The sequence below is a fragment of the Balaenoptera ricei genome, chromosome 12 (assembly GCF_028023285.1).
Source record: "Balaenoptera ricei isolate mBalRic1 chromosome 12, mBalRic1.hap2, whole genome shotgun sequence".
Lineage (NCBI taxonomy): Eukaryota > Metazoa > Chordata > Mammalia > Artiodactyla > Balaenopteridae > Balaenoptera > Balaenoptera ricei.
Genome location: NC_082650.1, coordinates 27803091 through 27830048, shown reverse-complemented (window position 1 = coordinate 27830048; position 26958 = coordinate 27803091). Strand labels below are relative to the sequence as shown.

The 26958-nt window shown below is 37.8% G+C and overlaps 1 protein-coding gene across 5 annotated transcripts in view; it reads left to right on the top strand.

Moving 5' to 3' along the window:
* Positions 1-26958, top strand: part of PDE7B (phosphodiesterase 7B) — a 346677-nt gene that overhangs the window by 305144 nt on the left and 14575 nt on the right. For all 5 annotated transcript variants that reach the window (XR_009506144.1, XR_009506145.1, XM_059941133.1 and 2 more), the window contains 6 exons: positions 1-64; positions 2008-2103; positions 4162-4262; positions 5684-5815; positions 20735-20826; positions 25931-26075. Coding sequence is in view for 3 of the 5 variants with exons in the window: in XM_059941133.1 (XP_059797116.1) it covers positions 1-64; positions 2008-2103; positions 4162-4262; positions 5684-5815; positions 20735-20826; positions 25931-26075 (630 nt within the window). In the remaining 2 variants the exon portion in view is untranslated. The remainder of the gene's footprint in view (positions 65-2007; positions 2104-4161; positions 4263-5683; positions 5816-20734; positions 20827-25930; positions 26076-26958) is intronic.

Sequence of the window (26958 nt, the reverse complement as noted above, 5' to 3'; positions counted from 1 at the left end):
CATATGCTCTCCAAAGTGGGAATGTGGGATTTTGACATTTTCTTGTTTGATCGCTTGACAAATGGTAAGTCACCCAAAAGAATTCTCACTAAAATACACACCATTAAAGTGGGATTAATTTCGTGAAAAACAAAATATATTTTTAAACACTGTTATTCTTTTTTCTTTCTTTTCCCACATTCATAAATCTACAGCCACTCAAGAAGGACCAGGGCAAGGGAAAATTAGTTCAAATGAAGAAGAAGGGCTGAATTTGGACTTCAGATCTTAAGACAGTTTCCTTCTGGTCTTGCTGTTTCCAAAGCAATTTAGAAACCACAGATGAGATTCCTTCCTTGCAGAATACTTTGGCCACATGCAAAAGGAAGGAGTTTGTTGTTAGTCAATGAAAACTAGAAACATAAAAACACATCTGATCAGTCCTGACTCTTACTGGGCCAATGGTTTTGCACTTTTATTAAGTGAGCGAGTCTGCCCCATTGCAGGTATTGTTCAGATATGTTTGGCATCATGAGAAGAAAACAACTCCTGAAGATAGAGTGTAAACACTTAGGCTGCAGCTGAAGGGAAAAGCAGACATTCTTATTGTTTCCAGTTTTTAAATTTTTGTGCCTATAGAGGTTTCCCTTAAGAAAACAATAAAATCCTATAATATTTTCATCTGCCCATTAAACAAATGCTGATAATAGGGAGCCAATGAAAGACGTCACGTTTAATGCTGACCATCACATGTCTTATCATCTACAGGCTTGTGTTTTAAGTCATTACAGATGGTTTTCTCACCATTCTGTTTCTTGACAAACAACACACAGTGGAGAGAGATACGGCCTAAGACCATGAAACTGAGCTTTACACTGTGGAAAGCTAACTAGACCATATAGGGCTGTTATCTCATAATCTTGCATTTCACTTTGCTCAAATCAGTTGAGAGATGGGGACCAGTATATGAAATTAACCATGAAGAAAAGAATTTGTTCAATGGTATTTGTTAAAAAGAGAGTATAATCACGACTCTCATAAAAATATGAAGTGATCACATCAATGATTTTATTTAACTCAATTAATTAGAGATCCAGTAAAATGTTACAGCTAGTTCAAAGGAATATTCAAAGAGCCATACATATAAAAGCAGTAAGAAATGCCAAAATGAATTTGTAAATAGGTGAGAAACTGGGAGGGGGAAATCAATTGTATTTCCACCTCACTAATTTCATTTGCATGTATACAGCCAAGAATCATCTGCAATAATATCAGTTATCTACAACTTTGATTGTTGTGAAATAGCTCAAAGATGATGAAAGCTACAGAAACACATAGAATCAGGTACCGTGGAAGAGTGTGCTTAGGCAACACCTAGTTTTCCAATTAAGACAGCCAGTCATCTTCTTGGTACATTTCAAAGTCTTTCATAAACTTTATAATGCTTTTAATATTGAAAATCCTTATTCTCTAATGAACAATATTTCTTGAATGCTTACAAGTTATTGTAGCTTCAATTTTGCACCTCTGCTGGCTTGAGTCGTAAAATATCTCACAGTCAAATTTCATCTTGGGTGATTTTCCAAAAGAAGAATAGGCACTGTGGTGGCTTAGATACCCCTGTAAATGTAAGAGTCAATTGGAAGCAACTTAAGACACATTTCAAGTGACCATTAAACTATGTCTTTAAAAAAATAACCATACAAACACACACACACACACACACACACACATACACACGTGTATGTGTCCCTGATACTGCAGTAGGCAAACTCCTTTTAACTCTTGATGTTTTCATTGCCTTTGGTATAGGGAGAAGGTCTGAGTTAATTTTACTTGTACAATAAGAGAAAATATGGGACCAGATCATAGTAATAATACCTTTATACTTGAATAATTTTAAATCTAAAGGGGAAAAGAAATGATCCTATCAGAGAACTTTCATTACAGAAACTTTGGATCCTATTGTTAGTCTTGATATTTTAATGGTGATGAAAATGAATTAAAACAGGTGACTGTCCCCTATAGGAAACAGCCTGGTAACACTGCTGTGCCACCTCTTCAACACCCATGGACTCATTCACCATTTCAAGTTAGATATGGTGACCTTACACAGGTTTTTAGGTAAGTCCTTTTTTCCTTACTTCTACCCCGTTGCCCCTGAATAATGGCCGTCTACAATATTCTTTAACATAAAGTGGCAAGAGCCATAGCCTGGTAGATGAAGACCTCATATTAGTCTTAAATTATCTCATCTTTATTTTAAAATAAGTTTACTTATTTAAATCACTGGAAAAAATGCTTACCTGATTCGTTATGTTTAAAAGAGATAAAGGCTATGTAAAGACAACCATCAAGAGCAAATAACTGTCACAGAAGTTACTGATCTGCTCACATATTATTAACAAAATCCCAGAAAATATTCCTCAAACAATGCCACTCTGGATATGAGTTGTTGAAATATTCAACAGGCTTTTTTTTAATGATAAGAACTACCACGTATGTAGCACCCACTGTGTGCAGGGTGCTTTTGGTATGTTATTTCTAACAGCTTCAACAACCCTGCAAGTTGGCCATTATCACCATTTGGCCCATAAGTAAGGAGGAGTACAAAGAGGTTTTGTAACTTGCTCAAGGTCAACGACATATAACTGGCAGAGCTGCAGTCCAAGCCCAGGTCTGTCTGATTTGAAAGCCTACCATCTTTCCACTCAACTCCACCATCTCTCCTCTTCAAAAAGCAGCCCCAGATCTCATTTGACTTCATGCATATTCTTATTTATCTTCCAGTGAATTATCCAGGGCACATTTTTAGTCACCAAATAACTTTCCTCTGCCTCTTAGTGTGTTCCTGGCTTCTTTGACTTGGCATATGGCAGTGCTTTGAATTTGGAAGCTGACTTGATGCATCAAGGGTAGAATAATGGTGATGGTGATAACAACAGTAGCAGCAACCACCAGGCTTATACAGTGTTTACATGTGCTGGAAAGTCTTCTAAGAACTTGCATATATTAACACATTTAATCCTTACGGCACCTCTTTGAGATCAGGGCTGTTGTTATCCCTATTTTATAGAGAAGGAAATGGAGGAAACTTTCGGTTAAGTAACTTGCCCAATACAGATAAGTAATAGAGCCAGGGTTCATATAATAGTCAAATAAACCTGCTGATTAAAAGGTACATGTGGCACAACAGAAATACTGGAAACAAGCCAGAGCATGGCTCATTCCAGAAACACAAATAACCTCAAGCTAATTGTGTTCAGATTGATTGAGCAAAGTAATGGCCATGAATAGAGCCAAATAATTTTGATTTGTCTAAAGAGGGAGAGCACAGATACTTTGGACATGTGTATGCACCCAGAGTACATGTGAAAAAGGCAAAGATTCAATGACAGAAATAACACTGGAATCCAGAGCCAAAGTCATAGCTGGTCTGAGAGAACATAGCCACACTTGAAAGCCAGGACATTCTATACACACTGAATATATTGCATCCTAGACATTGCCTTAGTTATTAGCTGAAGCAGGCAAGTAGCTTCTGTAAATAGCAAACTCAAATTGCCTTCCTTGTGTCTCTATTTGGTTCCAAGAGCACTCCGGTCCCTAGATTGGAAGGGCAAGAAAGATGATCATTTAATCTGAATAAGATAGAAATAAATCCAAGGATTCCTCAGTTGGATCTATGAATTTCTGCCTGAAGAATCCCCAGATTTGCGTTGGTCAGTATTTGTTATTTAAGTGACAAAGCAATCTTTGGATGAGAGTAGGTCTCTTTAAAAGGAAACCTCTTTTATGGCACATGATTCTTAAATGGCAGCAAACTTAAATAATTAAACTATAGAGTGAAATAAAGTTGCCCTTTTCCTACATATTTATTTTTCCAATGAATGAGGGCCTTCATGAATGCCAGAAAGGGGTGATTTATGAAGGTGGTGAGGAATCCCAAGGGCCTCACAAATCCTTTTAGCCTTTCTTCCCTCTTCCCTCCCCCTCCTCTCCACTGAAATCAACCCAGTAGAACTGCCAAGCTGGCAAATCGTGTTCATTTCTAAAGCATCCCCAGGCTGCACATTTTGGAGACACTGTTATTTTTAAGCAAAAGGGACCCTCAATAAGTCTGAGCTAGTATGTTCTTTGTGTTTTGTTTTTAGCTGATTGAGTTATCTGTTTACCTCCTAGTCATGGTTCAAGAAGATTACCACAGCCAAAACCCATATCACAATGCTGTTCATGCGGCCGACGTCACCCAGGCCATGCACTGCTACCTAAAGGAGCCAAAGGTAAGGCAAGACCCGCTGCCTCCTCGGCCATCTGGAAATGCCACGTAAACTACCTGCCGGGTCCCAAATCACCTGACATATCAGAGCAACTGGGTTATGGGCCAATTTATAGCATGAATACAAATTGCTTATATTAAGGTTTCAGTATCAGCTCTGAAAACTGTATAATAGTCATGAAAGAGGATGTAAATTTTCAGAGGTTCTGTTTCATAATTTATATATTTTCAAGGCTGCATTAGGATGAAAACAACCCTCTCTATGACAGTCTACATTCTAGATATCTTCAACCATCACAAAAGTTAGCTGCTTTTGCCTTGAACCTTTGCCACAAACAGTACCAGAACTGAACTTTTCTAGGAAGTCTCCCACCTCATGGTTTTTGATCAACAAATAGAATTAAAACTCCTCAAGACTCAGCTCCATTTCCTACTGAGGCAACTAGGCATCCTGATTCAGGCCCAAGAGAAATTGTGAACATCAAAAACCTCTTTAAAAATATGCCCAGATGCAATATATTAATCCAAAATTTAAAACATGATAATAATGCTCGTTACTCAAAGCCTAGGCATTTCTTAGCCATATAAAACCTAGCTGTTAAAACATACAGGATGAGTTTTTTTAGGGTTTTTGGAAAATGATATCTCAGTCCAAGACTCTGTTTAGTTCAATAAGTTTTAACATCAACCACTAAATATACAGATGCCAGATAGGCATTCCCAAGACAAAACTGGGTATGCCTCATCCTTATAAAATATCCCAAAGACATTAAAGGTTTTGTTATTTAATCCCTAAGTAATTTGAAAATTGTATAGATTGCACAGTTGTGTATTTAAAGCTAGCACTAGATTCCCATTTTCCTGCTTGTTTTCCTAGCTAACCAAAACAAAATGACAGATTCTCACACATTCCCCCACTTTATTTATTACACATTGAAGAAATATGCAAATTTTGCAATTCAGCCCACTGTGGATTTCATATTTGAAGAAGTGGCAGTGATATATTGGATGGCCGAAATACACAAGTGATTTTTTCCATCGCTTTGGCTTCAGCTTTTTCCTTCACTTACAGCTTTCCTAGGAGCAAGGCTGATTTTAGACTCTGCCTTCTCCCCGCCCACTATAGAGCAGTGTTCCCAACAGGTAATACTACTACAACAACAAAACAAGACAGTAGCAGCAGGAAGAGGAGGCCACCTGGATGAGCTACACAATTTGAGTTGCTTAATTACTTTCCTCACAGCCCTTTCTTTATTCCTGCGATTCCATGGTTCTATTACCTTATTGACAGCTTCAGAAGGTTAAGGTCTGGATGAAAGACCTGAACGATACTATGATGATTCATTCAGTGTGATTTAGCCAAAACAAATGCTAACCTATTTTTGGAAATACACCAGTCAGTCTCCCCATTCAATTCTTTAACAGCTCGCCAGCTCCCTCACACCTCTGGACATCATGCTTGGACTGCTGGCTGCCGCAGCCCATGATGTTGACCACCCAGGGGTAAACCAGCCGTTTTTGATCAAAACAAACCACCACCTCGCCAACCTATATCAGGTAAGAGAACCAACATGATACAATATGGTTAACTGCTTTAGGCCCAGTGCTGTAGCCTGAATCTCACCCTTGGAGATAGCCTTCATTCAGGGTCAGCCTCAATGATGACCACAGCCAAAGAGCATGGGTTTGAAATAGGTTCAGAGTGTCCCCCAGGGAAGATTAAATTGGTTTACAAGGATATCCAAGGAATTCAATTTGCTCTGAAGCAGGTTTGAAATTCTCCCAAGTCAAACAGGATTCCTGAGTCTACCGTCTCATGGTCTGAGACTATCTGTCTCCATAGGAACCATCTAATACATAATGGCCAGTTGAAGCCAGTCCTTGTAGAACTTCTATAAATGATACTCCCAGGTGCAGTCCTAATTCAGATTTACGTCTCTAGGGCCATTTCTTTTTTTAATCATGTTTTTATTTTTTTATTGAAGTATAGTTGACTTATAATATTACACTAGTTTCAGGTATACAATATAGTGATTCAAAGATTTTACAAATTATACTTCATTTATAGTTATTATAAAATATTGGCTATATTCTCCAGTGCCATTTCTGAACTTCTTTGGCCTCTGAGTCAGAGGTATGTTATCGAAGACAATAGGCGTACTTTGTTGTTAAAAAATTGTTCAACAGCACGAGTAGATTGGCCCAAAGAAGTCTTATCTGTGATATTACTTCAGATATTATAACCCTATATCATAAATGAATTATTCCCAGAATTTTCAACATGGTTTGGGGGAGACCTTTGGTTGTCATTAACAAAATCATTGCATTCAAGGGAGTCATTGATCTCAATTTTAGTAGATCTTTTGAAAAAATTCAGTGCGGGAAGAATTTCTAAAGGATTCCCGTAAAACAGTTGCGTTATACAAAACAGTGCAGCTTGAGGATAAAGTACAACTGAAACATGAAACAGAGCTGTTTTCCATCCAGTTGATTAGCTTTTGGTCCAGGTAGGAATTGGCATTCCAAGGTTTATGGATCCCCTGGTACATAATTCAGCACTGGGATCTCTTGGTCTGTCAGCCAGCACCTGGAGCTGGGATAGAAATGACCATAAAGAGGGGACAGGGTGACATAATTTAGAAAAACTTTTGATGATGAGCTGAAAACTAAACAAAGAAAATGAAAACTAAAACTAAACTTTCTAAGCAGTCTCAGAAGCTAAATTTATTGCTTGGGGAAAACATTAAAAATTTGACCAGGGGAAAAAAAATGAATGACTGAACTGAGAGCTCCCAAATAGATTTTCTATTCCTATCATATTTTAATTCTGACTTTTCAAATGTCTTTAATTAAATAAAGAAAATCAAGCAACAGGACTGGCTACTTGATCTACTTCCATATAATGTAAATGCTTACCTAATTCTAGTTTCTCATCATCAAATAGATCACATCAATGGAGTTTAAGAGAGTATGTACTGCTACTGACTGATTTGTACATGAAAATAAGGATCATAAAGCTGTGCTTTGACATGTAGTGTATATAAAACACGTAATGAATGCACATTTAGACAGAAAGTCAGAAAGAAATATGCCAGATATTAAAGATGTAAAAAAGAAGAATGTAGAATTTCATTAACTACTCACTGCTAATTAACAAAAATTGATTCTCAAAAGAAAGATACTGCAATCTACTTGTTCATATACTAAAAATGTTCTCAAATAAATGGATTCCTTACTCAAACTTTTGAAGTGCAGATAATTTTTAATAATATTTAATCTCTTTGTTAAAAATAAACATTCCTATACAACCAAATTCTGCAGCCTTTTCAACACAACCTACAGTCTTGTGTATTTTGAACTAGCAACTATTTATTGCATGCATCAGATGATATACTAGGATCTAGGAGTACAAAGATAAATAAAATATAATCCCTGCCCTTGGACATTGGTTCAAACTCAGATGCTCAAAATGTGCAAAATCCAAGAAAACTTAATCCCAGTTTGAAAAAGTTTAGAGGAGTTAGCCAAAGATATGCATGTATATCTCTGTGTACATACCTAGAAACAACTTTTTTTTAAAGCCTCTGAAGACAAAATTTACCCATGCTGTTCTTTGTATCCAAAGATGTTACAACAATAAAGTGAGCTATTATTTTTTTCTAGCAGTGAATTTATCCATCTGAATTGTCTGGCCTGATGCTCGATAGGAAAGAGAAGGATCCTCTTGATAATGACTAGACAGAAGTTGGCATATAGGACTCAAAAACCACATTCAAGAGACTATCTTCATCAGTCCCGTGCTCAAATGGTCTTAGGCTCTCATGGAGGCTAGAGATCCATGTCTCTAAGTTTTAGGAACAGTGTTGAGGGCAAACCAGTATCACGTAATGTCACAAAGATACTTCCAATATCCTAGAGCTGGCTAGTATAAAAGATGAAACTTTTATCAGCCAACTTGGGACTTTACATGTTAAAAGTAAATATTGTTAAGAGGACCTAAAAATAATATGAGATTTTAATTTTGTCCAAAAAAATATATATGATAGCTTTTACATTTGGCTATATACCGTTCTTATTAACTATATGAAGGAGTTCCAAAAAGATAAAGAAAATTCCCTTTAAAATTCAGTTCAATGAATTGTATAACTAACCTTTATTCAACACTTACTATGATTCAAACACTGGGCTAAGTGATTTTATCTATTATATTATTTAATCTTCACAATAGCCCAGTTAGGTGGGTACTATCATCATACCTATTTTCCAGAAAGAGGAAAATTGTTATTAGGAAATCCAAGTGGGTTTTCCTGAAAATAAACAGCTAATTAATGGCAGAGGTGGAATTAGAACTCAAGACTTTTATCTCCAGAGCCAAATGTGCCTAAGCCCTGCACATACTGCCTCTAAAATTCATATTGATCACCTGTGGTGTGCAGGAAAGTAAGAGCTCTCCTCCAGGTTCTCCTATCGCAGGGAGGGAGACAGGAGGGTTATAGACATGTATCAATAGCTTAAGGTGGGAGAGCCTTTGCTAAGTGCTCTACGGTAGTTAGCTACAAACAAAATGTGATGGGAAGACAGAGGCGAAAGAGAAATTGATTCTGCAGATGGTTTCTGGAAATAAAAAAATTAAAAATTAAAACAAAAAACAAAAATAAACCTCATGGAGGGAGAGTAATATAAACTGGGCCTTGAAGTGTGAGTAACATTTTGAGTAGCAGGGCAGAGAGTGTGACACCAAAGGCAGCATAAACTGGTGTACTTTGGGGATGAAAACCCACAACTCCAGAGTAACTGCAAATGGACTGTTTCTGTGGCCTTGAGCTGAGTATAGTCCTGTCATGAATGGCCCCTGCTCTCTGTTCAATGACTTGGGCATGTTATGATGAAGTGTATATTCTCTCTTTTGTAGACACTGTAGATTAGCTGTACAGAATGTGATCTGGGTCAGAAAATCTTCATTTCGCATTAAGTTGTCAGTGAAGAACTGGCATAACTCTTTAGGTTTTCAATTTCAAGAAAAAAAAATCATGTTACATAAAATATCAACTCAGCAAGATCATTAACAACACATGATACTTTAAAATCTTTGGAAATACAGCCTTTTAGCCTACCAAGGGCCTGTTGGTTGAGACATAAATAAGCTTTCAGGAAACTATATGCAGATTTTCAGACGACGTACCTATACACATTTTTCTAGGGAGAGGATCCATGACTTATATTTTAAAATGAGTTATAGATCCAGAAAATATTAAGAACTGTGATAATGAGTGAAAAAATATATATACACACCATATATATACATATATATTACACAATACATATACATATGTTGTGTAATATATGTGTGTGTGTATATATATATATACATATGTATATATATACAAAAACTGTACATGCACATGCACACACATTTGGTCAACAAGAATAGCCAAGAAGATGTGCCAGGAATTATGGGGCTTTGAGAATACCCTGTGCGTGACTTTGTACAATCCAGACTTACTATAAATGAGATAAAATGGAAGAGGGCTTCCTCTCCCTCCTTTTGTTGGCTGTGCTCTTTTAGTTCTAATAAATAAGAAGATCATTGCCTAAGACCCGGCCTGTGCTTCTGCCCTGAGATAAAGAGAGAGCCAGGGCAGCTGGAGTGAAGGCCAAGTTAAAGGGCTCTCTCCCATTGTCCTCTGTCTGGGCCAGACTCACTAGCTGAACTGCCAACCCAAGTTCAACATGAAGACCATAAAGGCATTTCCACCTGGCACCACTCTCATCAGACTGGAAGCAGTCCAGGTGTCCGTGGTGGACTAAGAGGGTACCTAACAGCATGTGAGAGATACAGCTGAGAATTTATTTTCTGTCCCTCCACCCTCCAATCCTCCAACATGTGGGTTCAGCAGTTTTGCAAAGTAAGTGTTAAATCAGACATGATATTGCTTATTACAATTGCAAAAGGAATTGCTTTCAGTTCAATTTAAAATCTAGAATATGATACAAATGAACTTATTTACAAAACAGAAACAGACTCACAGACATAGAAAACAAACTTATGGTTATCAAAAGGGAACTGGGGGGAACGGATAAATTAGGAGTTTGGGATTAGCAGATACAAACTACTATATATAAAACGGATAAACAACAAGGACCTACTGTATAGCACAGGGAGCTATATTCAATATCTTGTAATAAACCATATAAAAAAGTTAATTCCTTTTGATAGAGTCCAACTACATATTAACTAGTGACAGAACAACCTAATGAATAAAATAATTAATAATTAGTTGTTCCATGAAACATTGTATTTATTACATTCTCTATTTGTCTTGCAGAAGTTTATAATCATTTTTCTTGGTCACTTATCACAAGCACGTAGAAGAGGCCAGCATTTTTAACCACTTTTTATTCTTAATGACTCTGCACCATAAATATGAAGTTAGAGCCAGGAGACATGTTTCTTCCATATGGTCCTATGACCTCTACTCAAACAAGCAATTGCAAAGATTATATGTAACCTCATGATTTCTGCCGCATGAAAGGTGTTTTTGGCAAGTGGAGTGAAAATTGTCAAAAGGAGGTTCAAATTTGATTTTGTGTTTCATAAAGTTTCCGCTGTTCATAGTGAGGTAGCTGGCACGTGGCACATCCATGGCCCTGATCTGAACACAGGCCTGCCCCGTGGACAGCAATCAGTGTTCGGGCTCCTTGTGAGAGCAGTGTCTTCGGCAGATGCAGATCAAACAAGAGAAAAACAGGTAGTAAACATGGCAGTGCTATAGTTTCTTCAAGGGCCAAGGTCTTGTTTAGGACTCAAGGAGCTTCTGTTCCTCTGAGACCTCCTGGGCTGGGGCCCTTGCAGCGTTGCCAAGGAGACCACTGGGCTTGTTAGGGAAGAACTCAGTGACTTCATTATCTTCTGCAGTCTTGCTTCCCGGTTTCGTGAGCAATTAAAAATGAAAACACAGACTATGTTCCTGTTGTTGTTTTTCTTCCTGCCTCCGCTGGTTTAAAAGGTATAATTAACTCTGAGTCTTGTTGTACACCAGACTCAGTTTATCAACATCATTCTAAGTATTTTAATCAGAGAAAGTGTCCAATAAATAGGAGAAAAAAACAACAACAGTTTAAAGCTGCTTTGTATGATAGCAAATCTGCTCTGCCAGATTCTCTTTGACAAAGAGACTCTCGGTTTAATTTGAAAACCTGTGTTGGTGGTTTATTAAATGCCAGATGTGTTGTTATTCTAGAACAAAGAGATTGTTTTGTTCTTAGGGTGGATAATACTTGATTATTCAGATAAAAGGGGAAATACAGGTTTTGCAGTAGGGGTTTGAAGAGTTTTATTTTGTTCAAAATAAATTCTGGTAGGTTTTGTGGCCGCAAAGGTGGGTGCTTACTCTCTCAACTTTACAGTGAAGATTATTCTTATTAATAAAACTACAGGTATGAAGAGTTTGTGACACTAGAACACATTCTCACTGGAATGATGTGAAATTGCTGAGCTGCTGCTTCTGAAAGTAGAGAGATGTTGTACCTACTGTGGGATTCCAAAACAGTGCTGGGATTTAAATGGATGTTAAAGCAATATCATCTCATCCTATGTTCAGATCTCCATGAGCATTTCTGATGAGCATCTTCTTTTTTTCAATCTGCCTTTGGCTGGTATTGGTCTCTGAGCTGCTGTGAAAGCCAGTGAGTCTGTAGGAGCAGAGCCACCTCCCTCTTAAGAAAGACAAAGATAATTTGGCCATTGCCTATGAAATACCAGTACCTCCCAGCCTGCTCATGCCAGATCCTCCCCTAGAGCAGGGCACCAACATCTTTCATCCTGTCATCTACACTCAGCCTTGCCTGTCTCCAACCCTTCCGCCACTGTGCAGCCAGAATGAGTTTCCTGAAACTCAACTGTGACACTTAGATGCCTGCTTAAAATCCCATTGCCCTCAGGGTTAAGTCCAAATATCTTAACCCAGTTCACAAGCCTCCTTATGATCTGACCCTCACTACACTTTCCAGTTCCACTTCCCACCGTTACTCTCCCAGGCTCTATGCATCATCCAGTCCGAACCACTTTCAGAATCCCAGAGCCGACATATGTGCCAAGTGCTGGCAGTACAGAAGATAAACAAAACAAATAGAAATCCCTGCTTTCTACTAGGGGAATCAGAAAATAAGTAAAATATATAGTATGTTTGAAAGTGATCATTTCTAATGATTAAAAAATAAATAAAACAGGGAGGGAAGATATAAAGTGTCCCTCTTGCTCCAGGTCTTCACACACATGCTCTTCTTCCTTCTGCCTGTTTTAATGAAATGTAAACAGGGCAGTGCTATAGTTTCTGTATTGCCTGCATTCTCGGACTCCTCTCTAACTTACTCATCCTTTTGATCCCAACTTGGACAGATCTTCCTCCTGAAAGCCTTCTTTTTCTTTAAAAATCCATCTTCCATGCCCCTGCTATATGATTTCACAGCCCTCTCTTACTTCCCCTATCACAGTGTTTATCTCTCTAAACTGCCATTTCCTGATTAGACGTCCACATCCCCCATAGCCTGCAAGCTTCTAGGCACCTACCTCGTCTGCTGCCGTATCCTCAGCATCTGGCACAGTCCTCATGTTTAGTGAATATTCGTTAGGTTGTGGGATGTTTGCTGGATGAGTAAGTGGATGGATAGATGGATGGAGAGACGGATGGAGGCACAGTTTGGACCCACGCAGCAAGAAAGACAGAACCTGAGTAACACTGAAAAATGAGAAATATTGGCCACAGTGAGCACACACAGGGACCCAGAGGGGAAAACTGAGAGACAGCAGCACACAGACCAGAAAGCATATCCCCGTACTGTCCGCTTAGTAGGTACTTGTGCTGATTATTGCATTATTACTTCCCTACATCAAGAGTACACCATGAAGACTGAGAAGCATCGTGGAAAATTCTTTATAATGATCTTCTTTTTTGTTTATCTTGCAATTGACAAATGCTATCTGATATATGTTATTTCTGGAGTCGTTTACCTGATCCTGGTCATCTGTGAGCGAATAGTGAGAGAGCCCATTGCTATAATAATTTAAAAATCTCTTTGACTTTTACCTGAGCTATTGACGAAAAAATTAACAGGGCTCTGTTACTTATACAGTTACTTAAACTTTTGCAGTTAGGGAACTTTGGGGTTTTGGAGGTTAATTACCGAGTATCCATTCAACAAATATTTAGTTATTTAAATGGTACTGTGCCACATGCTGGTGCACAAAGATGAATAAGATATGCTCCTCGTTCTCAATGGCAGTCACGTATGGCAGCAGCTTCAAACCAGGCATGTGTGCCCACGGGGATACACGAAGACGTTCCCAGGAGTACGCAGGCATGAATAGTGCTAACAGAACTCACTTTCAGCTCCTTAAACTGACCTACCTGCAATGTGCTTGCAGGACAGTCAAGCCAGTTCTACTTTCCACTCCTCTTTCACATTTACCCTGTTCCCACTGTACAAAAGAAAGACATGTCTCTTATCCATTCTGCATATTGCATCTTGCTCCAATTTCACTAATATGGTATATTGCCCCAGTGTGAAAAAATGCCAAAGGAACAACTAAAAATATTCAAGGAAATCTCCTGTAACTGAGGTAATATAAGGCTCCCAGCCATCTCATGAATAAATGCATTGTCAGAACATTTTTATTCTTTTTATTTATTTATTTATTTATTTCTGGCTACTGTTCGTTGCGGTGTGCATTACGGTGGCTTCTCTTGTTGTGGAGCACGGGTTCTAGGCACGCGGGCTTCAGTAGTTGTGGCTCGCGGGCTCTAGAGCTCAGGCTCAGTAGTTGTGGCACACAGGCTTAGTTGCTCTGCGGCATGTGGGATCTTCCCGGACCAGGGCTTGAACCCGTGTCTCCTGCATTGGCAGGCAGATTCTTAACCACTGCGCCGCCAGGGAAGTCCCAAAACATTTTTATTCTTAAGCATAATGTTTTCCAAATTTGCAGTATACATGTATTTTCATCAATTAGTTACCAAGAGCAATTGCATTGTAAACCCAAGCTGGAAAAATATTTACTACTTAGAGCCTGATGTTAAGTAAATTTGTTAAATTAAAGATTCAACTTATATATCAATACTTATTTTTGTTTCAGAGAGATATGATAGGGTGATGATGAAAGAATTTCACACATGAAAATATATTACATTAAAATAAAATTCTATGGGGAAATAGAATGGAAATATAAGTTCTAGAGGGAAAAAATTCAATTTAAAATTTTTGACTTAAAGAATAAATTATTCATGTGTTTTCTTAAACATGTGATTAACAGGTATTAAATGCCATTGGTATTTTGATTCCCTTAGATACATTTAATGCATACAAGACTTATATAATGATTTTATATTAAAACACCAATATTCACAAAAATGCAAGACATTACATCTTTTGTTACCATAGAAATATGTGATTTTAGATATCAATTTTTTAAAGTATAGGGAGACCATAATTTTTCAAGACTATTTTAAGAGTAAATGAACAAAAACGTGTGAAAATTACTTATATGTAGGAGCAAGGCCAGTGAACAAAGTTGTTGTTATAAGGTGTTTTGGACAGTAGGATAGAAGCTTGGGTTGGGAATGGGGAGCTAGAAGAGGGAGCTGTCAGTTCTGTTTGGAGAACCAGGAAAGTCTTTCCTAGCAGATGGCAGTGTCTGATCTCAGAAATAAGAAGTGTGTGTTTGTGTGTGCGTGCCCTCGCGCAGATGCGCGTGAGCCCACGCGTGCGTTTCAGACTTTACTAAGGTGATTTCACCTCACTCTTTTTTAGAGTTATAAAATTCTTTATTATGATTCTTATGCAAAAACCAAGCATTATTCTAGATTAAGACATTGAAAAGGTCTTTTTATCAACTCTTTAGGGATGATATGGAAGATAATAAAGCAACTTTAAATAATGTGGTGTGTTAGTGACTTAAACAAGGGTAGAAGTTTGTTTCTATCCTTTATAAAAGAAGTTTGGATATTGGCAGTCCAGGGCAGGCGTGGTGGCTTCACAAAATTAAGAATGAGTGACCCAAGATCCTTTCAGTTCTTCAATCTGCTATCACTGGGGTATGACACTTGTCCTCATTGCCCAGCTAGCTGCTGGAGCTCTAGCCATTCCTGCTGCCTTCCAGACAGTGAGAAGGAAGGAAGGGGTAAAGCAAAAGAAGCCTGTCCCAGATGAAACAGTTCCCTTTAAACAACTTTCCTTAAAATCCCACACAACATTTCTGCTTACATTTAATAGGTCAGAATTTAGCCTGATGATTCCACTTAGCTGTAAAGGAGGTTGGGAAATGTTATCTTTATTCTGGACAACGATGAGACTCCTCTAAACACTGAGCCATCCTAGCAGATCCAGAAATCAACCATCTCACCACCTCCACTTTCCTCGTCCAAGCCTTTATCAGCTTTTGCCTGGATAACTGCCCTCTCCCCCAACCTTCTACACCTATTTCTACCCTTATCCCCTACCAAAGTCTATTTTCAACATAGCAACCAAAGTGATCTTATTTACGGTTAAGTCATATAATTTCATTCCTCCCAAACTTCTGCAGTGGATCCTTATTTCTCTCAGAGTAAAAATCAGAATCCTTACAATGGCCGGAAGACCACACATGATCTGGTCTCGAATTACGTCTCTAACTCCTTGTACCTATACGTTCTCTTCCCTCGCTGCACATGGACCTCACAGCTGTTTGCTCCCCCTTGGGGGCCTTTACTTCAGCTGTTTTCTCTGGAACAGTCTTCCCTCATCAGCATGGTGAGCTCCCTCCTACCTTCAATTCTTCGCTCTAATCTCACCTCTTACCCTGACTACTTTACCTTCCCCATCCCACCCCTCCAAAGACTCTCAAATTCCCATTATTCTGCTCTACTTTTCCTTCTTTCCATGCATTTGCTATCTTCTGGATGCTATACTTTTTTTTCCAAAGTATTTCTTGTGCTTATTGTTTATTATCTCTCTCTCTCTATCCCTGCTACCTCTAGTTCTCTGTCTCTTTTGTTCACTGATATATTCCAAGCACATATTACAGTGCCTGGAACATAGTAAGTGTTCAATATGTTTGCCGAATGAAATCAAGTAATTTGTTCAGTTATATACTTAACAAACTAATAGAAAGCACTTTCTCTGTGCAAGGCACACAGTTGAGTGGATACAAAAGGAACGAGGCAGGGTTCCTGCTCACATACAGTTTATAATCTAGTAAGAAGAACAGGAAGTACATACACAACTGTCACACACCTCAACGGGACTGAGAGCAACTGGCCTCAGGACTTGAGGAATGCCGAGAAAAAGAGCTATAGGACTCAGAGGAGAGCAAGTGCGCCTCTAACTGGACTCGTTCCAGGTGGCTTTGTGGATGGAGTGTTTGAATTGGACTTTGGAAGACAGGTTTTAGTTTGATAAGGAAACATAGAGGAGTTTGAGGAACATAAACTACCTTGAAAGGCATGAAAGTGGCAAAAGGAAAGGACATTTTCATGTATTAATAATTTAATAATGTCAATAATAAGTTATAGTTTTATTAATATGGTGTCATTTATTTGGACTATAAGACCTTTGTAGGAAAGGAAAGGTAAATGTATTCAATTATCTCAAACATATAGGAACGGAATGATATAGTTGGGACAATTTTTAGGGAGCACTGAATGCCGAGCTAAGGAGTTAAGCCTAATATATCTGATAGGACACCAAGGTAGAGTTTGGAGCAGGGCATGGGAGAAGGCAGATGGCACAATCCTACTGAAGTTAGGTGAGCTCCTTGAGGGCCGCAGTTTTGTCTTATTCACCTTTAGACCTCCAGTGCCTGCCATGGCACCTGGCCTATTAGGAGGTGTTCAAAAAATATTAGTTTATATTTCAACCAATGATTAGGGAGATGGTAAAAAATTTTGTCAAATAAACAAGTCACATTCTGGAAGTTGTAGGGAGGATGAATAGAAGGAAGGATAATTAAGGATAATAAAGCACTAAAATAGGGTCACTTCAGTGAAAGGAAGGGATGGGTATAAGAGACCTCATGATGGAAGAACCAACAGAACTCAGAGACTGTTCAGATGTGAGGGCCGAGAGTGGCTGAAGGATGAATCCTCCCCCAAGACAATCTAAATCTCCTCAACTCATAACACACTCAAACTACAAGATTTTTTGAAGTGACACCAAATTTGGAGGCATGTGCAAAGATTCCAGTGTGGATTTAGAAACTAACATCTAATTAAAACAATCAACCATTGACTTTTAAAGCAGCAACTATAGATGATTTGGGGGAAAATTAAGTATAACTGTAGGCATTCATCAGTTTATAAACGTCAGGCTTCTGAATGCTTGGATGTGGGTGAACAGAGGTAATTCTTAGGAGACAGCGAGTGGAGGTGTGCAAAGCTTAGGTCTTGATGCCTGGCAGACCTGTGTTGAAGGCCTTTCTCAGTTACTGACTAGCTATGTGGCCTCTCAGAGAAACCTGGGGTTTCATTTGCTGTGAGTTAATGATTAAAACAGTAGACAGTTATGTGAGAATTCAATGAGATCATGTAAAGGGCCTGGCACACAGTGGGTGCTTCAGAAATGTTAATCCCCCCTCCCTAAACTGCTCTTCTTCTGCATCCAGTGGAGTACCCCTACCTCCAACACAATTCTGGCCAAAACATACTTTTATTTATAATGACAGCTCCGTGAAAGGTTGTGTTTGTAATATGTATGCTATTTTCTTTTATTCTGTGCCAGCTTCCAGGCCCCCTCCATTTCCTCCCATTTTCCTGGTGCTCATCTCCAAATATGGTTTCACCAGCAAATTTCCCAAGTATCCGTTTATTCTGTCTTCAGGAAGATTATTAATGAAGATGTTAAGTCAGGCTGGCATAAATAACAATGCTTAAGGCAATTCTCCAGACACTTTTGTTCCACTCAACAGGGATATGGCGTCATTTATCATTAGGTCTTGTTACAGTTTTCCGGGCCCTTGAAAAACTCACGTGAGGGCACTCATGTCACATCTACTTGAATTAGTCTTGCAAGTGAATGCTCATGAGTGACTGAATTAAATGTCACAGCAGGGATAGAACATCTGTTACATCACACTAACCTATCACTCTCTGCTCTCATAAATCTTTACAATCAAAACAAATTAGTCTAGTATGTTATTTCTCATAAACATTGTCTTTTGCTGTGTGTAGCTCATGCCCAAAAGGAGATAATAGACTGGTTGATAAAAGTAACAAAATCTCATCACAGGTTCAAACCTGGTCAAGTGGTGTGTAAGGAATAATGACTCCTTGGCAAAGAGAAATGAATGGCAATAGAGCAGCCTGTACAGAGAGTCGGAATAAGACTCCACCTCGTGAAACTCATTCTACAAAGTCCTGGGGAGAAATCATGACCTGGTTTTAGAACCAAGAATAGTTGCAGTTTTCTTGAACTTGTTTTTTCCTAATAGACCCTAGATTGTGCCAGTCCTGGGGGATTCTCTTTTCCCATTTGCTGAAAAAGTTGAGCATTACACGGATGGCACAGATATAGTGGCAAGAAGAGTGGGGTTGCATAATGATGGAGTAGTTTTCAGTCTCTGTCCTGGCTCCATCAGTCTCCATATTATTTTCCTTGCTTCTTTCCCCTCACTTTTTTTTAATTGTGGCAAAATACACATAATATAAAATTTACCATCTTAACCCTTTTTCAGTGTACAATTCAGTGGTACTAAGTACATTTGCACTGTTGTGCAATCATCACCACAATCAAGCTCTAGAATTCATCTTGCAAAGCTGAAACTCTGTACCCACAAAACAATGTTGTGTTGGCCAAAATATTCATTCGGGTTTGTCCAGAAGATGGTGCGGAAAAACCCGAACGAACTTTTTGGCCAACCCAATAACTCCCTATTCCCTCAGCTCCCCTGGCAACTGCCATTGTTTCTGTCTCCATGAATCTGAATCTGACTACTCTAGGTACCTCATATAAGCAGAATCACACAATTGCCCCCTACTTTTTTCAACTGAAGTATAGTTGATATACAATACTGTATGTTACAGGTGTACACTATAGTGATTCACAGTTTTTAAAGGTTATACTCCAGTATAGCCAATTACAAAATATTGGCTATATTCCCTATGCTGTACAATATATCTTGTAGCTTATTTTAGACATAATAGTTTGTACCTCTTAATCCCTTTCCCTTACATTTCCCCTCCCCCCTTCCCTCTCCCCATTGGTAACCACTAGTTTATTCTCTACATCTGTGAGTCTGTTTCTTTTTCGTTTTATTCACCAGTTTGTTGTATTTTTTTTTTAGATTCCACATATAAGTGATATCTCTGTACTTGTCTTTCTCTGTCTTATTTCACTTCGCATAATGCCCTCCAGGTCCATCCATGTTGCTGCAAATGGCACAATTTCATTATTTTCTGTGGCTGAGTAGTATTCCATTGTGTGTGTGTGTGTGTGTGTGTGTGTGTGTGTGTGTATATATACACCACATATATATATGTATGTATATACACCACATCTTCTTTGTCCATTCATCTGTTGATGGAAACCTAGGTTGCTTCCATGCCTTGACAATTTAGCCTCACTTTTAATAAATGCTATCTTCCTGTATTTTTTGTAAGTTTATAACACCTCTTGAAACAAAATGGAGAATGAATAAATAAGAAAATAAAGGGAAAAGATTTCTTGGTGACTAGAATAGTTCTATTCTCTGTAAATGAAGTCAGTGGTAAGGCCATAATGTTTGCTAATATAGAACAAAACAAAATAGCTTGTAAGAAATACTCATTATTTAAATGGTTAGCTAATGTTCAGACAGGCAGCATACTTAAGGTCAAAGGAGAGACTGGATGTAGTAGAGGTTTCCACAAAGGAAGAAATATCAAGATAGTTGAACAAGGAAGCAACTGTAGATTCAAACCCAGACCTAATGGGCTAAGTGCCGATATACTGATCACAAAGATTATTGACAGTGGTTCTCAGACTTTAATGTCCACAATAATAAATCACCACAAAGCCACCAAAACAAGACTGCATTGACTGGGGCACATATCACACCAGAGGTTGTGAGGCCTGCCTCTGTTCTGTTAAGTAGTATGATTTTGGATTATATTATGCACATAGCCCTATGGTATCCATTACTACCTACTTTTACTGCCTCACTTTCTTTCTTCTACACTGTTACCTGAATGCACTTTCAAAACCAGACAGAGACAGGACTGCGGCTGCTAGAAATAGACCCGCATTCAGCCCTCTGGTGGAAGGTCAGCGGGGCCTTGACCCACACACACACTATTATTATAGCCTTGAGAATAGGCCTGTGGTTGTTTTATTTTGTATTTCTGCTCTGCCTCTATGTCATCAGGTACCAACTGGCCAGAGGGAAAATACTGGCCTCCACAGAGCTGTGTTCAGCGAGAGAGATCGGTATCTGGCTTCTCCCCCATTTATAGTTTTAATTTTCTTTCTTTCTAGAATGTGTCTGTGCTGGAGAATCACCACTGGCGATCTACGATCGGCATGCTTCGAGAATCAAGACTTCTGGCTCACTTGCCAAAGGAAATGACGTAAGTGGCGTAGAGATGAAACATACCGATGTCCACACATTAGAGATAATACGCTTTCTCTTGGGCTTGAGACCGCCAGGGTTAATGGCAGGGAGCCAGCCCACTGTGCTTCCGGCCCGTGCTGCCTTGGTTGCCTATCAGAGGAGATGCGGTGTCAGTTACAGCAACCCAGAAACCAGAATCCCTCTGTGAACTCTGAAAGGGCCTGGAGAGTGTAGGACCTAACGTCAGGAAAAGAGATAATAAACAGCTCTCAGCTTTCACACTCTTCGGCATCAACGCTGTGCTTTGCCAAATTCCTGTCTTTTATGTTAGCAAAATTGTCCTCCTGTGTAGATCCAAATAATAAATATTTATCAAGAAGGAACACAGGAGTTCCCAAGCTAGATTGAAGCCTAGTTCAATAAAGCGTGTTTTGTTATTGCCAGCCTTAGCAAAAGGAGAAGTCAGGAATTCTTTTCTAAAATGTCTTTTGTTAAGTAACTGAATTGGCCCCAGCAATTTTTTTCACCAGGAATTTACCTATGTCTCTTGCATTTTAAACAGAAAAGGAAATACTAGTTTCCTGGTCCACTGTTCTTCAGCCCGGGTATTTAGGTCGAGTCCTACTAAATCCAAGACCATGGCCTCATTTCCACCTGGCCTCAGTTTAGCTGCTGTACCACATTGGCCTTAATTTAGCTGCTGCACTGTCTTCCAAGGTCACTGCTAATTCCTATCTGTTTAATTCAAATGCACAGAACCCAGGGTAGCTAGGAGGGAAAAAGTAAATAGATCCCTGTACTGTCTTTCTGAAGGGCACACAACTTAAGGTCAAGGACCACGTGGTGTCTCTCGGTAAAGCAGGCATGATGCTTTGCGCTCGTGGGTTTACCCCTGGCACGCTGATTCCATCTCATGCTGTTTCCTAGCACCCGGAGGAAAGTGGAATTTGTGGAAGGAACTTCAATTCTGATAACATTTTACCCCCGAAACCAAATAAAACCAATCCTCACACATGGAATAAAAACTCGTGCCTTTTACTAAAACAATACATTGCAAAGATCGAAAGAATTAAGTGCAAAAAGAACTAAAAACTAGAGCAAAAAATCAAGTAAGAAGGAGGAGAAAGGAAGAGGTGAATGGTAAGGAAGCCAAAGAAAGAGAGAAGAAGAAGGGAAGGAAGGCGAAGGAGACAGGAAGGAATAAAACGACAGGAAAAAGGGAGGAAGAACCTGGGACCAGACTTGTCCCTGTAACGCCCTCCTTGATCCTGCTCGTTGCTCAATTAATATTCATTTCCTAAGATACTTCTACTCATCCCTATGGATTCCAAATAAAAATACTATATTTTTATATGTTTTTGTGGAACATAGTGTTATAAATTGCTTTTGCTAGAAGAAAAACTGTTATGCAATAATATATGTGAAAGGACTTTATAATGAAATTTACAGTCATCCTACTCATAGTGAGTATCCTATCCTCATGTAAATGCCTTCAAATCATTTTTCTGATTCTGAAAGACAGGTTAACCGTACACACTAAGGAAAAAATCAGAAAAGTATTAGTTTGCACCATATGAAGTTGCTGTTTCTGAGAGCCCAGAACAGTAGAATAATGGCAGTTTCATATGATTCAACCTAATATGAAGAAGAAAAATGAGATTACTGGTAATCCAGCAGTTCAGGAATAGTAAATGTTAACCTGGCTGGTTTGTTTCCTTTTAGTCTTTTTTTCAGTACAACTATATTTTAAAGAAATGGGGAAGTTATCTCATACAGTGTATGTCCTGCTATTTTTCACTTACTGTAAAGGTCTTTTTCCATATCATTAAACCTGCTACTAAAATAAAGTATTGCATTTCATTGCATCAAATTGTATTGACTATTGCCTATTGTTGGGAATTTAGATGATTTCCAAATTAATTGCATTACAAATAATGCTTAACAAGCATCCTTAAACATGTATTTTTATCCCAAACTACGATATTCTATTTTCTCAGAAACTGTGGTTAGGGGTTATTGATCAGAAAGAAAGGTGTGAATTTTTAAGGTTCTTGTTGTATACTATCAAATTGCTTTTCCAAAAAGCTGTATCTACCTGTATTCCCATTGGTAGATTATGAGAAAATCTACCAATGTACCACCACCAAAATTGAGTTTTATCTCTATTACCTTTTTAAAATATTTGCAGATTTGACAGAAAGAGAGAGAAAGAAAGAAAGAGAAGGAGAGAGAGAGAGAGAGATTCATTGATAACAAATGAGACTAAAAATTTTTCATGTATTTACTGGCCACTGTTATTTCTTTAGAGAACAAAATTTTGTGTTTGATCTTTTATTTTCTTATGAGTATTATTATTCATTTGTAAGAAGTTTTTGTATTTTAACTGCAGTAACCATTTGTTATATGTTGTAAATATTATTTGAAGCTTTTAGTTTGCCTTTTAACCTGGTTCATGAAACATTTCACCTAACTAAAATAGTTATGTTTCCTGGTTATAAATTTAATAAATATTCATATTTTTAAAGAATTCATACAATATTGAAAATTATTTTTTAAGTGAAAATCATTCATAATTCCCCTAGATGTCTTTCCAAATTCTTCTCTATGACCATAGAGATCATGTCTTACATACTTTGTATCCTGTTTTTTAACATAACAATAAAACATGGTATTTTTCCATGTCAATAAATATAGCTATACATCATCATATGAAATAATTGCATAGTATGCTTGTAACGTGGTTCATTTAACCAATCTCCTATTTATGAATTCTTCTGATATTTTTCTCCCTAGAATGTTTCATTATTTTAAACAATAGGATAAACATTCTTATAACATATATCTTTACTAACTGTACCTTTACTAACATGTTCATAGTAAATTTGTAGATGAACTGTTGGTCAAATTATTTATATTTATTGCTTTTAACACTAATTCCTAAATTACCCTTCAGGAACACTGCACCAATTTACACTCTAACAGAGAATAAGAAGGAAGATTTCCCCATATCGTCAACAGCATTAAGTATCACAATCATTAATTAATTCATCATATTATTTAGCAGTTACTTTTAATCCTTGCCAATAAAAGTGTGGGAAATAGTGTCACATAGCTGTTTTAATATTTTTTGTTATACTAAGAATATTTAATATCTTTTCATATTTTGGGAACATTTTAAATTTCTTTTGTGAATTGCCTATTTTCTGAGATTATTTCTAATGTCCAGAAGTAGATTAAAGATGTGTATGTGGCTTAAAAACAAAAATGTTAATGATGAAACTATAAAGCTTTTAGAATATAATGTAGGGGAATATTTTCATCAGAGGTAGGAAGGATTTCTTAAATAGGAGAAAAATATTAACCTAAATAAAAATATTTATAGGTTAAGCTATATTAAAAATTAAGACTTCCTTTCATCAAAAGACATCATAAAGAAAACAGAAAGACCAGCCACAGAGTGAGAGAAGATATTTGCAACACATAAGTGACAAAAGACCATTATTGAAAATATATTAAAAACTCTAAGAAGCAATAAGCAAAACAGAAACCACCCTATAGAATAGTAGGTAACAACTAGAATAGAAACTTCACCAAAAAAATAGAAATGACCAATAAACACATGAAAATATGTCCAATCTCATTAGTTATCAAGGAAATTCATACTAAAATTATAATGAGTTGCGTGACATTGGCAAATGGGCAAAAAAAATGTAAAGTGTAAGACTATAAAGCAATGAGAACCTCATCTATTACTGTTTGGAGTGTAAATTTATACAACTGTTTTGGAAATAATCAGCAATATCTAAGAAATTGAAGATGAACATCTCTGTCATCCAATAATTTTATTCCTGGATATAGTCCCTAGAGAAACTTTGCACATGTGCAACTGGAGGTACATAAGGGTGTTTACTGTGTCATTTTTTCCATAGTAGTCAAAAGCTAGAAACTACTCAAGTGACCATCAAAAGTAGAACAGATAAATACATTGAAGTATAGTCCTACAATGGGATACAATATAATCAAGAAAATGGATGAACGACAGCTCACACATCAACTTAGGTGACTTTCAAAAATATGTTAGGCTAAAGAAGCAAGTCACAAACTGATACTTATCACACAACTTAAAGTGCAAAAGCAGTTAAAGTTAAACCATATTATTTAAACATGCATACACAGGTGGTAAAATTGTTATAAGTAGCAAGGAAATTATTAAAACAAAGGTCAAGAGAGTGGTTACTTCAGGGGTTGAGGGGAGGTGGGGTTGGATGAGAGACACAATGAGGACCTTCTGGGGTACTGGCAGGCAACGATCTTGACCTGGATGGTGATTGTAAGATGTTTATTTGATATTTATTCATTAAATTGTATATGTGTACTCTATGCTCTCTACTTAAGTATACTTCACCTTTAAAGGTGAATTTTAAAAATAGGTACGGATATTCCTCCCGTTGATTACTTTCCATATGTGAGGAAAAGTTCTGATTTGTTTTATTTTTCCAAAATATCCCATTTTCCATATACCATTTGTTGACCAATATATTGCTTGACCACTGCTTTTTAATGGTGCCTTAATCAACTGTGATTCTTTTTTAAGTTCCAGTATCTCTTTCCAACCTATCAGTTTTGTTCCCTTGATGGGTCTTTCCATTCCATAGAATCAATCGCTATTATTGTTTTCATTACTGTTACTATTATCATGCCCATTTCTCTCCCCATGCAAATCTTAAAGTTTGAGTTGGTTTGAACTCTATAAAAAGCACAATTCAAATGCCTGTGATTCTGTGAGTCTTTCTGTGTCCTCCTTAAAGCATACATTTCTCGTTGGCTTTCGATCTTCCCACCCATAGGAACCATGGGAATGTATAAACTGCCACAACTCTCTTCACCCACGGTTTCAATCTCTCTCTCCAGTCCTTGGCATACATCCCATCCAAGGACAGAAATGATGGTGGGTGAAAGAATCACTCTCGGGCTGCCAGGACTGGGATTCTGTGTAGTAAACAGAATCAGAGGCAGAAATGAGAGTACAAGCCACCTGATGATGACAGAATCAATCAATCACCCTCCTCAAAGGGATTTGCTTTGTGTGTGTGTTTTCTCTTTCATTCTTGTGGATGCAGACAGGATATTGAACAGCAGCTGGGCTCCTTGATCTTGGCAACAGACATCAACAGACAGAATGAATTTTTGACCAGATTGAAAACTCACCTCCACAATAAAGACTTAAGACTGGAGGATGTACACGACAGGCACTTTATGCTTCAGGTAAACAACAACAACAAAAAGAAGTCATTATCCTCACTGGGTAAAACACTTAAGGACACCATCCATCATTTTAATGCATCTGAGAAGAAATATCTCCCATGGTGTAAGCTAGAGCGGTGATCTACTTTATTAAAAACTTTGAGACACATGAAATTTTTAAGTGGTTTCCAAGCAAGTAAAATCTGGGTTTCACGTCAGTAAGTTGATAATATCTCATTTTTCCTTGTTTGGTAACTGCTTCACCACAACGTAGCCCTGCTGTGTAGTTGCATGCAATAAGAATCTACCACATTTTGTGGCTTGATATAAAGTTGATCACTATCATACCTGTGCAATGTAGAAAACTGTTTCTTTAATACAAAAGTATATTATGTTAACTATAGTACTAACAAAAATTGAAAAATGAGTATCCTTCCTTTACCTAAAGCCTATTTAATTAAACCCTGCTTTACTTCCTTTTACTACCTTAACTCATATTTTCATCTGAGGCTCAGACGTGTTTACCTAGTCTTACCATTTTTAGGCACCAATAAATAAATGATTTTAAGTTTAATTGAATGAATTGAATCATATCTAGCCCAACCCTTTCTGCTTCCTTCCATGGCAAAAAGCCTTTTGTGAAGTAAGAAAGAACAAGATGAGAAGTGGACCTTGGAAGCAGAAGTCTGACCTGGTATCCAAACCAGAGCCTTTTGCTTGATCTTCCATTTTCTCTCATTTTCCTTCTTTCCTTTTGGCACAAAAGACTGAATGGGTGAATCCTGGATGCATCTAGATAGGCCAGCTTTAACCACGGACATGGACCTGCACGTGGGAGACTGAACCATACCGTTTTTTCCCTTCCATGCCTTCAGGCTGCCTTTGGAAGCTGTCCAACTGCTCC